The 16,244-nt window shown below is 41.1% G+C and overlaps 1 protein-coding gene across 4 annotated transcripts in view; it reads right to left on the reverse strand.

The window, feature by feature from the left end:
- Positions 1 to 16,244, reverse strand: part of nav3 (neuron navigator 3) — a 178,950-nt gene that overhangs the window by 42,841 nt on the left and 119,865 nt on the right. For 3 of the 4 annotated variants that reach the window (XM_029494731.1, XM_029494730.1, XM_029494729.1), the window contains exons 11-12: positions 8,945 to 9,178; positions 7,109 to 7,228 (exon numbers count right to left, since the gene is read on the reverse strand). In XM_029494731.1, the coding sequence (XP_029350591.1) occupies positions 7,109 to 7,228; positions 8,945 to 9,178 (354 nt within the window). Of the gene's footprint in view, positions 1 to 7,108; positions 7,229 to 8,767; positions 9,179 to 16,244 lie in introns of all 4 variants that reach the window. The other variant, XM_029494728.1, reaches the window with a different exon arrangement.

Below are 16,244 nucleotides of genomic sequence, written 5' to 3' on the forward strand. Positions count from 1 at the left end.
GAGTTTGAAATCTGACCAGGAGAACAGACATGAACGAATGTGGGGGGACACTCATTCTTCATGTATGACCTGTTCAGCCCTCTTTATGCACCAGGGAAGGAAATACATTTCTGATGACCTTCTTAGGTCAACTTTGAGTCACCTTAAAGTGAGTCATCATTATGGTATCAGCTTTTCCCATAAATAAATCACACAGACTCAGACCTGAAACCTGTAATTATGAGAAAGGAATCTGCTTGTAAGTAAGCAGTGATAACATGTAAAGGGATAATGCAGACAAGGGGACTGGTTCATGTTGCTGTTGAAAATGTATTTAACATTTTTGGTTACATCATGGAGGGGCTAGCTTTTGAATAGTAATTTAACTTTTCCTCTCTTCTGGAAGAACATAAAAATGATTTTCTTCAGCAGTGTCAAGGAGTTTTTTGGGAGAGAGAAGCCCACTATATTTGATGGTAGCTTTCATCTGCCTGATTTCATTGATTTTGTTATGACAGTTGCTGTTTATATAATCCTTCCTAGGATCTGAGAATAAGAACCTGAAGTCCGAACACAAGAATAATCTGAATAAGGCTTTCAGTTCAGCCATCCTCCATCACTGAAACATTTTTCCACAGTCCCCAGTAGGTATGGAGGGTGGAATGACCCATGTGAACTAACGTAGAACCTGACCATATGGGAGCTGTCATCAATCACAGAGGCATGCAGACTAGTTTCACTTCACCAAGCATTATTCCTTCTGCTGTGTCACACAACCAGATGAGGTCAAGTGAATAGATCCCCTCTTGGGATGTCATGCGTGTCTGTTGCCGTACATGACTGCAAGTGTGTGTCTCTGTGAACCTTGCTGCACCTTGAAAGCCTTTAACCATATTGGAACTATTCTATATTTTAATATCTTGACAGTTGTTATTCGACAGAAGCAGCTGCTGCTTCCTTATTAAAAATCCATAAAGGAGTTCATTAGTCACTTTCTAGAGGCCTCATACACACATAATCTTTACAACAAAGAATTCTGGCAAATTTCTGGCAAACTTACTAAGTTGCTTTCTTGGTGAGAGTTAAATGAGAAGATCAGCATGACTAACCTGTCTGTTCAATATGAAGCCAGAGTCGCTTGTTGGCTTTGGTCATCATAAAGACTCGATATAGCTGGTCAACCACTGGGTCCTCAACCGGCCAACTAATAATTACTTCATATCATTATTTGTATCTAAGGCTGCAAGAATAATAAAAATCACAATAAAACCAAATACAATGAATTGCAGGAGCTGGTAAATTAATGATCATATAGAAATCAGAGTTGCCGTTTTTAGGGTAAAGGTAAAATGTGCCAAATTTTGTAGTGCTGTACAAACACTCTGGCCTTCGAATTATATCCTCCAGATGTATGGGAAAATGCTAATTTGCAAAAAGCCTTTACAAAAATTTTCATGCAAAGTGTGACATTGAGTTTGTTTACCATACTTGTTTTTTCAGCCCTTGCTGTTTACATAGGTTTCATGGGGGAGGGGGAAGGGGGAGGCCAGAGCGCTCTAGAAAAATGTGACTTTCAAACCAGGACAAATGAAAAAATGAAATCTCACTACATTTAGTTCTGAAAGAACTAAACTAAAAACTTTGTTTTTAAAAAGTGAAAGTGAAAATTCACAGCTCTGTGGTGCTTATAAGTCATGACGCTATAAACTGCATTTTCCTACAGCAGGATATCATTAGTTTAGGTTTTTGTTATAATATGTGAAGAATATAAATGTCTAGAAAGACTGTGATGACCAGGCTGTCCTTCACCTCTGCCTCACAGTCAAAGGGCGTATGGTATGAAGGCAATTATGCAGAGAGCAGGTTCAGCAGGCCCACAGGGGGAATGCAAGCACAACAGAATAAAGTAGATATCAAGATATCAAAAAGACAACAAGAACACTAGACAACCTTTAACAGTGAAGCACTAAAAGTTCTGGTTAAAAAAAATTAACATTGAAGTTATTTTTTGTCCATTGAACACCTACAACTAACATTTTGATAAGACATTGTAAAAAGACAGGAAATGGGACATAAAGAAATGCAATGACATGCAAGATCTGTCCCACCAACCAGCCATTAAACTATAGATCGGAGAATGTGTATCCACATTGCTCCTTAACCAATTGGCTTTTGGGTCACTGGACTACAAAACAAGATATCATGCAGGTTGTGTAAGAAATTTAGATAAAAAATAGGGTTCTTCTGAAATTTGTGTCTCTTAATCATGTATAACAGCACCTTTGCACATTAGAGGCTTGGAGGGGAAAACATAACCTCATTCATTGGAGTAAAGATCTCCAATAGAATCTCCAGGGGTGTGACTGAGATCCAAACTTTACATTCAGATGAACTGAAGTAGGGCAGGGTGTCTTTTTATTTCATCACTGCTTGTTCTGTAACTACTTGACTTCACTTAGTAATTCAGTGAGTACAGTAATTAATGAGCATACCAAGCTTCCCCTGGAGGAATGAATATTGAGATTAATTATAAATAGAGAGAAGCAGCATCCAGAGTGGAAGATACATCTGAGTCAATGCCAGACAATAAGAAAGAGAAAACCCTGCATCCAAAGAGCAGGAACTTTCCTCTGAGCTTCTCTGAATGAGTAGATACTCATTAGTGGGTGTTTATATGGGCCTCAATTTGACTGCATTTGAGAGGAAGTCTGTGTATGCGAGCACCTGCACATGAGGACACATGCATTTGCATGAGCACATACAAGTGGCAGACACAGCTGGGTGCTCAAATCTGTGCTAAAACTTCTTCCAATTACCATCAGGGTCAGTTTAGTCTGTGTACCCTCTGTTAAGACGGAGAGACTGAAAGGTGCCAGAGAACTTCAGAAAGCTAGACAGATGAAATGGTGAAGTGCTGCTGCTGTTTCAGGTGCAGTGAGAGAGGATGTTTCTTTCTGAATGGCACCCCAGGCAGAGATGAGCTACACAGAAACTTGTATCACGACTGGCTTTGTAATTGATAGTTAAAAACTGTCTCCTCAAAATCGCCTTGCTGCTGATGGCAGCACTGACGAGTTGTGCGACTTCGCCATGACTGTCACTGCTCTGCTGAGCAAGATTTGCTGCCTGTGAGGACACATACATTCATATGGAGATATGCACACACACGTGTACAACCCTAAATGTAACGCAAGATGAGAGCACAGGCCAAACCTCTGTTTGTCAAGCTTGGACAATGCAACTACAACACAGTACACATTGAAACACAAAATTGTCTCCAACCCCACCACGCATTAAACAACACATGGAAAAAAAATGCAGAGGCAGCTAGCACAGTCCAGCCTTCAAGCAGGAAGGTGTGAGAGAGACAACGCCGCACACACACACACTACACACCAGGATGCTAAAAGCGAGGCCATGTTACTTATTCATGTTTCTTTTGAGAACAGGGAGCCTGTGTCAAAACATTCTCCTTGTGCGTCTTTTCTTGACAGTAAAGCCACGGACATGCACTCATCTATGTTGCATGACAGGAGGGTATTTTTAGAGCTGGGCTTTTAGCAAAGGCTGAATTCACCATTGTTTTGAAGTAGACTGATTAGAAGAGGGATCTGAGCCTTCATTCTTCTGCTGCTTTGGGGCAGATGGTCAGTTTCAGGGGATCCTGATCCTGGCACAAATAAAAACACCAAAAGAAACTAAATATTTCACACTGTGCTTATTTTTCTGTCTTCGTGTAATGATGAGACTTTGTCGACTTTGAATGCATACAAGGAAACCCACCAAAATAATCTGATCAGGACATGGAGATGAGCATGCAAGCATCTAACACTACCTATAGTCACATCAATTGCAAATATGTTGTCAGTGTTAGTGCAGCAAATGTAACAGCACACTGTTCTCACCCCAAATGGTCCCAGTCACCTGCTGGCCATGCGTCTGATGAGTCATTTAGATAAATATCCTCAGGGGCTGTTTTAGTTAGGAATAAAGCTGCAGTAGGGTGCAGCTAGGGGAGTCGCTACGGAGGGAGGAAGGTATGAAGCCTAACGAGCCTCACGGGAGCTCAGTTTATGTACACAGACCAACTCCTGCATCCTGCCTCTACGACTGCTAGCAAGCCAGGAGAATCAGGAGCAAGGGATGTGTGTGTTTGTGTGTGTTCATTCTTGATTTAAGTGCGTGTGCGTGTGGATGTACATATTCATTTTGTATATACCATTATCCCAATATGAATGTATTCTTAGTATCTTTGACTCTTTGATCACTGAATTTTTCACAGTAAATTTACACTATAATTGGAGAAGGGCAAATAAATTTTGATGCTGTGAAGATAGCAGCAGAATAGCTTGAGTGGTTGTCCTTTTGTCATGTTTTTCTAAAAGAAGGCCTGGACCAAAGTCAAAATTCTTTTTGTCTCACCTCAGAAGGCACTGTGGCCACAAGACAGACAGGATATGTCTTTTTTCCTTTATTAGAATATCTGTCTCTGAAAACCTCTGATAATGCACAACCATGTGTAACAGGTTCACAGTCAGGTTAAAGATAATCTAGTAAATTTACATTTAAATGAGACATCGGCAAAGAGGCAATAATCAGCTACTTTCTGCAGTGGTAAAAAGGGAGCCAAACATTCTCTCTTGGATAAGGGAACAAAAATAAAGCAGAGATCGAGCAGACGTGCAAACATATAAATATATATACCAGACTGGAGCATTACCTGCCAGCTACAGAGGCAACTGAAAAATGTGTTGAACAGCTAAATATGAATCTTGGGGCATCAGGGAGAGAGAAACTAAGCAATTTAAATCTGAGTCACAGACTCTGAATAAATGCTTTGCTATCATTCCTTAAAGTTGTTCAAAGTCAGTCTGAACTTCGGCTTTATCCGCTCATACTCATTTCACTCAAAGTCAGGGGGGTTTGTGTGGAAAAGAAGATGAATGCTCTGGGGTGAAGGAAGGGATCACGGGGCCTAGATCCCATTCTATAAAAAAAACCAAAAACCCTGGTTAAGGTGCGATGCTGAATGAGCCATCACTTCACAAACGAAGTCTCCCCCTGAGCTTTGTTGTGTGTCAGTGGGAAGTCACAGCTTGGATTCTAACAATCACATGTCAGGCAATGCATGTGCATCTGTGTGTAGTCATCCAGTTTAGTAAGGTAAAAGAGAGGAATGTAAGGAGGAAGGAAAAGACAGCTGAAATTCTGATCCCACTGGGAGTCTGTAGCTTGTGGGCATCTTAAGGGGAAGCATGCATCAATATTTCTTCATTGCATCTACACCCCAGAGCGATAACACAGACTTAAGCTGAGAAAAATGGCAGCTTTCTGGCTTTATGTCAAGGTAAGGTGAAAGACACTTTAGGCAAAAATATGAAAATGCTGAGAAAACACATGCAAGGTGAAGTTGAGACTTAGTAAATGGACGAGACAGTTGACAGGGTTCAAATTTATTCTTGTCCAATCTCTCCCTTTGCCTGGGTTTGACAGATCAGTTAGAGACTGACGGAGGGTGTGTTGGGGAGCAGGATTGGGAGCAGGATTGGGGGCAGGTTAATCGCCTGTTCTGAACCTCAGGTCAAGTGTAGCATTTTTTGACGCTTGAACGATCGCAAATATGATCGTACCTGCCCCTGGCTGACTGGCCTGACTACTGCGACAAACATGCTGATGAGAGTGAGCACGTTACCGAGAAGCAGCAGGAGTGTCTGAGCTTTGAAACAATTGGATTATGTGGAAGAGTAACATACAAAACCACAAACACAGCAGGACGACTTCGCTGTATATGACCACATTTTCCACTGACTAAAGCTGCAGGTAACAATCTTACAACCTAACCAAAAATAATGAGTCTTTTTAATCATTTTTATTTGGTAACTAAAACTGACTTGCATTTTTTTTAGAGCGCTTACTTAAAACCACTGTAACAAAAGTCAACTAACACTTGAAAGCCATATCCAATTGCTTTTTTTCAGGCCTCCCATGCCTCTTAATACTGCAATTCAATACAATCTTGGCAGGGTTGAAGTTGCATCACTATGAAATGCCGGCACATCAGTCAATTCCCAGTATCCTCTCTGAAGGCCTGTCGTCACAATCTTAGCTTGACAGCTTCAAATCAATATCCTCTCTCTCCTTTTCACCTCATTTAGTCTCCAATGTCCCTGCAGTGAGGGGGGAAGTGTCATGGTTATCACCGCTAAAGGACGTGGACTAATTCACAACTTTCTGCTTTATGATATTGTTTTTGTTTTTATTGTTCTTTCCTTGGTTAAATCAATGGTCCTCCATGATGCGTAAACTTCATTTTGTTTTCTCCACATAATTTTTTTGGAAACTGAAAGCTTTCCCCCTTTTCAACAACTTTTCTCTCGCATATTATCTTTAATGTTGTCTTCAACATCAAAACCTCTCTCCAGCTTCAATGTTGTGCCTGATCAGCGTAGGTTGTCATACAATCTATACGTAGTACAGCGAGTTTTCATGCTGCGGCAAATTAATAATGTGAAGTTAGCAATTAAGGAATGTTCATTACAGAAAACATGTTGAGATCAAGATAACTGTTTTGCTCTGTTAGATTAACTAACTTACATGTTGTTTCTAATTACTTCTGGCTGTTTGCATGCTAAGTTGCTACGTAGGTAGCTGTCACAAAGGTGAATGCTTTAGTGCGTATCACATTAACTCACTTGGATCGGCTCTAAGAGGATGTTGCTGTACCTTCTGCCTGGGAAGTTTTTCTGCCTTCCTGCCATTCTCATTGCAGTGTACTGCTTTTCTCATGCACGCGCATCACTGGCTGCAAAACAGTCTGCTGAATTTGTCCTTGCAAACATTCTGAAACTGATTGGCAATCAGCGAAATTACTGAAGCTCATAATGCCATACCTGGTGCAACATGTGCTTGGAAGGGGAGGATCATCAACTAAATACCAAAAGTGAAATCTAAAATGTAAACTGTGGACATTGTATGCAAATCCAAACATCTAATAAAACACTTTCAGCCATTCAATTCACGATTTGTTGAAACCGAGAAACCTCAGCAGGGCCTTGATGTAGTCCACACACACCCCAACACACACCAAGAATAGAAGCAGCACTGTGTGATTCACAGACTCCAGTCTTACCTGTCTATGTCACCCTGCATCTCTTTGCTCCCTCTCTGGGATATTTCTCGCGAAGGAGCCACGTCCGCAGCTCGGCCTGTGTTCCGTGCATACAGATGGAGACCACCGTCTGTAAGGTATCTGTGAGAGGAACTTTAATTAGAGCTGGTACATGTTCAGCCTTTTGGGGAATACTCAGTTACTTTTGTGAAAAGAAAGAATTGAATCCAAAATTACTAAAGTACTATTTGCTTGTTTTATTGATAGAAAATCCGATTGTTTAAACGAGCTTGCAAAAAAGGTGCATGGCTGAGTATGCGCATGTGGCAGTGAGTTAATGACAGGAGATGAGGCTGCAGCCAGATAGCTATCAGACATGGCTGATAGGACACGGGAATCATTAGTGTTGAGCTAATTAAGCCAATAATTCAGCTAATCACCTTTCCCTCCCAACGAGTTGTTACAATTTCTCTTCTGACACGTCCATAATCCTCACTCTATTGCTCCTTGCTTAACTGCCCCTAACATTACCCCCTGGCCCATCCCCAAACTCATAAATGTGTGGCAGAGTGTTTGTGTGACTGCCTTGCACATGTGGGGAGCTGAATTGCTTTTCCGACACACCCTTCATTTGTCCAAGAGGTTTATTGGGAGAGAATCTCTCACACACAATGTCACAGCGTTTAGAGGTGGATACTGACTTATCTTTCTTCATTCTGGCCCCCAAGGTCATGCAAATGCATTGTTTGACGCTTTCTCTTCAGGCATGGTAAACCACTAAAGCCTTGGAGGATGTCAGCAGGCATTTGTATTGTACACAGAGAAAAATTTACAAGTCCTTGGCAACTGTATGAATTCCCAGTTAACTATAAACAAAAATGTATCACTTGCTACCTAAAAAAATTAATACGGCATTTTTGGTGGTAAATGATGATGATGGTGTAAAAGGCCAGCTGGTACATCCAATATTTTAAACAAGACAAATTTATGGGTAATATTAATAACTAACTAACTGCATAGCTGTGACCTGAGTTCACTTCATTTATCCATTCATCTTCTACTGTTTATCTGTTTCTGGGTCATGGAGACCCAGCCAATCCCAGCTCACATTGGGTGAGGGCGGGGTCACTCTGGACAGGTTGCCAGTCCATCACAGGGCCAACACAGAGAGACAGAGAGACCAACAACCACTCAGACCTACAGACAATTTAGAGTGACCCATTAACTAAAACACGCATGTCTTTGGATGGTGGGAGGAAACTGGAGTACCCAGAGGAAACCCACACAGGCCCAGGAATTGAACTGACGACCTTCTTACTCTGAGGCAACAGCACTAACCACTAAGCGCTGCTCTGTGACATGAGTGGTTCCTTTAAATGAAACACATTAACAGATATGTTCAATTCCCAAAATTGAGAAAATTTGTTTTCAGGTCTATAATCAGCACTACAAAATGTGTAGATGCTGTTAAAAGTTCATACAGTTAAGGTGAAGTGAGGCTGCTTTGTTTACACTTATGGCTTAGGACCTAACTAATCACTGATCTTTCACCTTTAAGTTCAGATTAGTTTTGTGTGTGAATATCCTTGCAATTTATACGTTCAATATATTTTTGGGGTTGTTAAAGCAGCAATCTGCAATTAGTATGTGTGTCAAAGGAAGCTAACATTCTGGTCCTACCCGCTGGTGAGCTCATCCATCCGGCCGTTCTTCCCTAGGATGTCCCCATCACTCATGTACCCTGCCACCTCCATCTGCTTTCCTCCTTCCAGCCCTCCTCCTCTTTCCTTCTCCCCCTGCTCCGTCCCCCTTGCCCCTGCCATGGCTGCTCGCCTCAGGGGGCCATTGTACACAAACCTGGTGGGGTCAGAGTGCCCGCTGTAGCGCCCTGTGGTGGTGCCGGCGCTTGTTGAGCTTGCCCTGGGCGCAGCATAGCCACTGGGCATTGAGGGGGCGTCGCCGGCCTGAAGACGCGGGGTTTGTGTTGGGCCCAGTCGCCAAGCCATGGGGGAGGAGCGTGCAGTGAGGGCTGGGAGGCTCCGCCCATTGACCTCAGTGGTTACCGTGGTGTCAAAGGTTGTTTCTAGTGTACTGTGGAGACACGGGTGGAAAAAGACAGAGGAAAAAGAATTAATTCTAACACATGCTCTCCATTTAACACTCATTACAGAGTGTTCTTAGGAAAGTGGCTGAAAGAGACCAAGCAGACAAGTCTAAGATACTGAGGTTGCACATTGGGTGCATCCTGTGCGAAGGGCAAATCATCCAGGTGAAAAGATCAGAGGAGAACTGCTGACATCAGTCAAGTGCCACTCCCAACAAATCACATGCTGGTTCCTCGGTCTTTACTTTGTGTGTGTGTGTGTGTCCTAATGTTTGCTTGACCTTCAAGTGCTGTTTTTTTCCAGTGTGTTGACCTGAAGGGGGAGCAGTGAAGAAAGTGAAGGCTCCCATGAGAACCTATGTCAGACCATCACCCTGCATCCCAAGAAACAGAGATAGAGCAGAGATGGCTGCTTTTCCACACAACTATCGTGAATGAGATGCATTCGCATCACAAAATAAATCTATTTTATATCAGGGAAAAAAAAAAACTGGACTCACACTCACACGCAAGGACTGTTCCTCACTGGTGTTGTATAAAACAAATTATATAACATAAGAAATTTTCACACAACATCCGACCTCCCAGAACACCTGATCAATTTGTTTGGTTTGACTCCTTAAATGAATTTAAATGATCTCACAAAATGTTTCACCTCCATCATGATTTGTCTGACATCACAATATATGTAGCCTTTGTTAAAAAGCTTTAAATGATAAATCTTTATTGAACTGAGTGATTTGATATGTGAAAATGCTTTGTGGAGTAGTGAGGGAGGAAAAAACAGGAAGAGGGAGGATAAGTAAAATGTTAAACAAGGGATTCAATCTAATGGGGGGAGACACAGGGGACTGACTCCCAATGCTGACTGTCCTCTATTGGCTCTGCAAAAGCAAATGCTCCATTTTCTTTTCTCAAATGCTGTAGAGAATCTAATGTGAACTGTAACACACAACTTTCATCTTTAAAAATACTTACGTCATTTATTTTTGTCCTTGAAAATACAAGAATTGAAATTCAAATTATGGGATAAATAGGAAGTGCTGCAGGGGAGTTAACATATTTCCCACATCATCATCCAGAGAGCATCTGTGGAAAATACATACACATTAACACTTTCAACTTGTGTGCGTCTGGACACAGGGAGCAAAGCCTGGCAGCAGTTGTTACCCAGCTTGAGCTCTCTCTGCTGGGAAGAGGAGAGCACTGCATTCAAACCAAGTGCCTGATATAAAACCAGACAGCAGCTCTGGCTTTTGTCCATCAGTATAAACTCTGAATGTGCTTTCTGGTCACAAATATCCCTGTACAAACAAAATAATGGTATGTTGCATAATATATACTTTATATCGTCATGGAAACAGGACATATAGCAAAAGTGTAAATAGGCTTAAGGCTTCAGATGTACCTGCTGGTACAGATGCTAACACAAACATCAAGTCCTTGTCATTTTCATAATAAGAAAGCCATTGTGTGCCAGCACACTACAGTGTATTATAAAATTGATTTCAATGTCAATACATCCTCCCATTGTCAGTGCTCACCCTCAGATGAAACAATTTGTTGCATATTTGTTTCACAAGTGTTGTTTGGTTTTACAAAGGCGAAACCTTTTAAGGTCAACATGACTAGAGCAGATGATACAGGTGTAATGGAGGAGCTGGATAGTTGGGCGTCTGTGTGCTGACCTGCTTCTGTTAGGTGACAGAAGCAATGGCATCTTAAAGAAGAGTCTAAGAGACAGCAGTGTGAGAAGTGTGAGATGTGAGCCTGTAAGCGTGTGTGTGTATGTGTGTGTTAACATGAAAGGGAGGCAGTGATGCCGGCCATATTCACAACACATCTTTATCAACACCTCCTGAAACCCCCCACCCCTTGCACACGCACACACACATACACACACACAAAATAATGGCATATGCAACTCCTTAGTTAGTGCCCAGAGTAGCCACATAAAAACCTAAAAACTAACAAAAACAAAAGCAGGGGCAAAAAAACCAACTGCTAATCTGACATGTAATCACAGACAAATATGAAAATGCAGAAATCAATTTGCTACAGAACAGAAACAAAAATCATTTAGTCATTCAGACAATGTAGCCTGCTAAATCAGCTTATCTTTATCTTCAGGCAGCAGAGAGAGAGCGAGAAAAAGAGGAGAGACAGATAAACTGAGGGAGTGTGTGTGTGTAGGTGTTCAGATAAAAAAGCGTGGAAAACAAGGATATGGCTGAGCAGCAATAGAGCAAAGGTACCAAGATATTTTGTACACCTACCACATAGGAGCAAATGTGAGAATTACTGTAATGATCATGCATAACTAATATTGAATATGAACAATTTAGTTTTGTTTTTATTAAGTGAAACAAGAAAAAGACAGGGAAATGTGGCATGATGGGATGTAACATGATAGAATACACTGTCACATAGACATAAAAAGAATCATAATTGTTAAGATAAATATTTAGATTGCAAAAAGTTATATTTGGCTATACATTTTTGAATAATTATTTGAAGGAGTGTGTGATAGGAACAATGCTTAAAAAAAATTAAATATACAAGGTGTTTCGTACCCCCCCACTTCCTTCTATAGAGGACGGTGAGGGGTAATTTGGTCCATCCATCAGTGGGAGAAGTGTGCAGTACTGGGGAGATGGAGGTTGGTTGGTTTGTTTCTCTCGTTTGCTGTAGTGCAGTGATACAGAAGCGGGATGGAACATGTTTGGTTAGGCTTGGTTTGTTTCAGAAAAAACATGAAGACTGTCCACCTGCTGGGTTTTGAGGAGAGTTGCATCACCATACTACCCTGGTGTAAAGCAGAACCAAACCTGAACAGCAGCAGAATGTTGTGTTTAGCCAAGAGCTCAGGAGGAGCAGGATCCATGTTGACAGCAGGGAATAGCTTATTGCTGAGCAGTGCTGGATAAAAATACACTGGAACGCTCTCCTGCAGCTGCTAATGAGCTGAGAGTTTAACAGTTAAAAGTACTTTTCTTCTAGTGGAGGTGAGTTGAACTTCATAACCTCTACACAGCTGTCATGTACACTACTGTGGCCAGTAATGTACATCTGAGCCTTGAATGCAGAAAAAGTGGAGGCAACCCCTGAGTCAGATCGAAGTGATAACAGGAACGTGGGCTGTGTTAAAATAAAAACACTGCAAAACTCCAGTCCAATTTTGAAGTAATAATATTGTGGTTATAATGGGACATTTCAAATCTGTTCTCACTTTTATTTCGTAAGCAGATAAACAATTACTGTTCTTCAGACTAAACTCCCATCAGTCCTTCAACAGAGCTGCTCAGAGCTGAGCTCATGGCTGTCCTTACTATGAACTGAGAGTCTATAACAACGTCCAAAATCAATTATGAACCTTCCATGGTATCCAACACACGCATTGACATTCTATTAGACTTATTCATTTAGCAGACACTTCTATCCAAAAATATTCAGGGAACTAAGTACAGCTTCAATGCAGTTCAGTACCTTGGTGTATTGGGTTTTACATCTTTTAAATAACTGCAGGAAATTATTAGAAGTCAACTCAGTCAGGCTCCCTGTATTGCCATTATCTTCCCAGACATTGTGAATGTGATATAAGTCAAGATTGCAGTGATTGGAGATCATTTAATACATTTCATTTTCACAGAATAGTGATATGAGGCCGCAGGCGTCTCTGTAGCACCATAATTCTTCATTTATGCAGCTGCTGCTATTTGACCATAATCGGATTTTGAATATTTAAAGTCATTGTTCAGGGCTGAACTCAAAAGTTGACTTCCCAATAAGTAGTACACACGTATGCCAGGCATTTATTAATCATGATGGGGGCAGCATGGTAATGCAGTGGTTAGCACTGTCACCTACCAACAGGAAGGCTCTGGTTTCAGACCATGGCCCTTTTCATGGGTTCCCTCCCTCAGTACTCCGCCTTCCTCCCAGAAAGTTTGTGTGACTGCTTGCAGATTAGGTTAACTGAAGACTCAAAAGTGACTGCAAGCATGAATCTTAGTTTGAAAGGTTGCTTGTTTTCTTATGTCGGCCCTGGGAAAGACTGAGGACCTGTCTCCAGCTGCACCACAATCCAGTGTGGATGGGTGGCATATATAATGTATGGATGGATGAATCATGTTCCCTTTGTGTGGCTACTGATAGGAACACCATTGTATTATAATTTTCTCCATATAAAATGTTAAGACTGTAAAAAACTACGCGATGTAGAGCGTCATATTAACCGTATATCATTATGGTGAACTTCTGAGTGAAAAAATCATTAACATGAACTCTGTACGGCATGTGAAACAAACAAAAAAAAAAAACTTAATGTACCTAATATGTTGAGGCATATTGTCAGTTATCATTTTATTATCTGGAAATTGCACCTGTTCAAAACTCACTGAACTCATTATTACTAATCAACTGTAGCGAGCAATCTGGTTTAAATAGCAGGATTTCTGTGAAAAACGAACCAATAAAAGTGAATAAACAAATGAAAAATGATGTATCTAGTTTTAAAGTTTACAAACCAATGGGAGATATCCCAGCTAGTTGACACTGTCACTCTACAAACAAACACTTATGTGTGTGTGTTCTCTAAATACAGATTTATATGTGCAGTAGGATTGAGATTGACATTTCTGCTGACAGATGTTAAACCGTGGCAGTTTAAAAGCCGTTAGCGTTAGGACTTTAGGACTCGTTGCCATCACAGAACTGATCTTAAGTCTGGTCTGACTGTTCCAACATAGTCATTGTCTCTGGCTTTTACCCACCACGACTGTTAGGAACTGGACATTTTGGTTTTCTAGGACATAAACTGTAGTATTGCAATCACCATAAATCACTTGGGATTAGAGTGTCAGCTAAATTTATAAAAGGAATGAAAAGAAAAGTCTTGCCTGCCTGTGAATTTTGTACATGTACTTGAACAGGACCAACAGCTATCTTCTCAATTCCAAAGCAGTGACCATTTTAGCTTGTCCTGTTCTCTCTGCGCCTACATGTAAAAACAAAATAAACTAATCTGGGGTGAAGCTACTGTGTTCAAAAAGTCAACATAGGGTTGGTGAATCCCCATGTGATGAGACAGGGATCACAGCATTTCTTCAAACGTGGACCTGTTTTTTCAACATGAATGCAACTCAATACCAATTTTTATAGTCAGGATTAAGAAAAAAGACAAAGGAGGAAACAATAAATGAATGTTTGTTTGTTTATTTTAATCAATACTGACTTTCTATAGTGGCCTACATTTCTGAAGAATGTTGTGGAAGTGAAGTGAGCAGTAATTGTGTCCGAAGCATCAAAGTGCCAAGGTGAGTTCAATGAGAAAAGGGGGATAATAGCAGTGCCTGTGAAACTGTAGCTTGACCGCACTCACCATTTAAAGAGGGGCTTCTTCTACTGGGTCAATAATTTTAGGTAACATTAGATGCCATCAGCCTCCTGGCAGGTTGCATTTTCAGTCAGTTTTAAACAGGGTGAGAGAGACAAGCAGAGCCAAAAAACTGAAACCTGCACCACCGTGGAAAGCTAACCTAACTGTTGTTACATTTGAAATGCATGACTTTCAGCTGGGGATGTATTTCATTTACAGACTCAGTGGCTAAACATCTATGGTCAATGTATTCTAAATCATTAGTTGCATAAAATGGCAATGCATATCCACATTATTCCCTAGATCAGAGATGTCCAGCTCCGGTCATGGAGGGCCACTGTCCTGCTTGTTTTATATGTTTCCTGCTCCAGCACACCAGATTCAAATGAGTGATTCCTGATCAGACTTCATCAGAGCTTGATGACGAGCTGATCATTTGAATCTGGTGTGTTGGAGCAGGACACAAACAGAAAACAATGGCCCTCCAGGACCGGAGCTGGACATCTCTGATCTAGGGACATGCACATTATGTGAACTGATGATTGGGTGTTCGTCTCTATATGATGGCCCTGTGAGAGACAACCTGTCCATGGTGAACCTGGTCTTCACCAAGTGCCAGCTGGGATTGGCTCCAGCCCTTTTTCAACCCTGCATCGATAAGTGGTATAGGTAATGGATGGATAATGGATTGATCAGTATTAAGAAAGTAAGTATTTTTATTTAAATTTCAGAGAAGTCAAATCCCACCTTCGAAGCCTGAATATCTTCAATCAAACATCCTGTCAGAGGTTTCCCTCTCCCTTTGAAAATGAGAGCAGGACCATGAAATGTCTTCTGCCCAGTCAAGCAGATTTATTTATTTATTTATTTATTTTTTCTTCAAGTTATATTTTGGGGACATTTATTTTTGATAGTGGAGTGAAATAGGAAATGCAGCGGAAAAGCAGGGGAGCAATCAGGGCTCCTTGCAACGAGGAAATGCCAAATCAAATGCCACGACACAGCAGTAAATTGTGATATTTGCACAGGGGTCATCAGAGGTCTGAACAGCCACTTATCAAGGTACAAAAGCAGACTCTTTGCTCCACAAATGAAGTAGAAAAAAAAAATGGAGTGATGAATATGACGTTTGTGTCATGCTTGAGTGGAACAGCGATTAATTACTTAAGGGCTTTCAAAGCTTTGTGGCGATTACGGTTACTTCCGATCCAGGGGACAGATTACAATGCTCTGACTGGGCTTTTGTCATGGACAGGATTGGAATAAATTCTTTGGAGCTGTCACCACATTGAGAAGAGAAAACACAAACACACAATCACCTCTCTTTTTTCCCATTAAATGAAATGGTTGGAAACTGTGCAGTAGCCCATACACTCCTCCTCTGGGGCTGCTGCCATCTTAGACCTATGCTCCTGTTTTGCCGTTATGCAACTCCAAATCACACACGGATACTCTGCATGATGCTTATTTGGGATATTATGCATCTTTGGTGTATTTCATGCTGACTGTGATTGTGCATCTGATACATGTGAATGAAAATTGTGTCCCCAGACCAAACACTACCCTAACCCTACCCTGTGGGCCGCCTTTAGATTAAATGTGTTGGTAAGATGATAACATTACATTGATCACGTCTACAGCTTAGTTTCATCCGAGGAAAAAAGATATCGAAAACA

Source organism: Echeneis naucrates, chromosome 23 (assembly GCF_900963305.1).
Source record: "Echeneis naucrates chromosome 23, fEcheNa1.1, whole genome shotgun sequence".
In the NCBI taxonomy this organism is placed as follows: Eukaryota; Metazoa; Chordata; class Actinopteri; order Carangiformes; family Echeneidae; genus Echeneis; species Echeneis naucrates.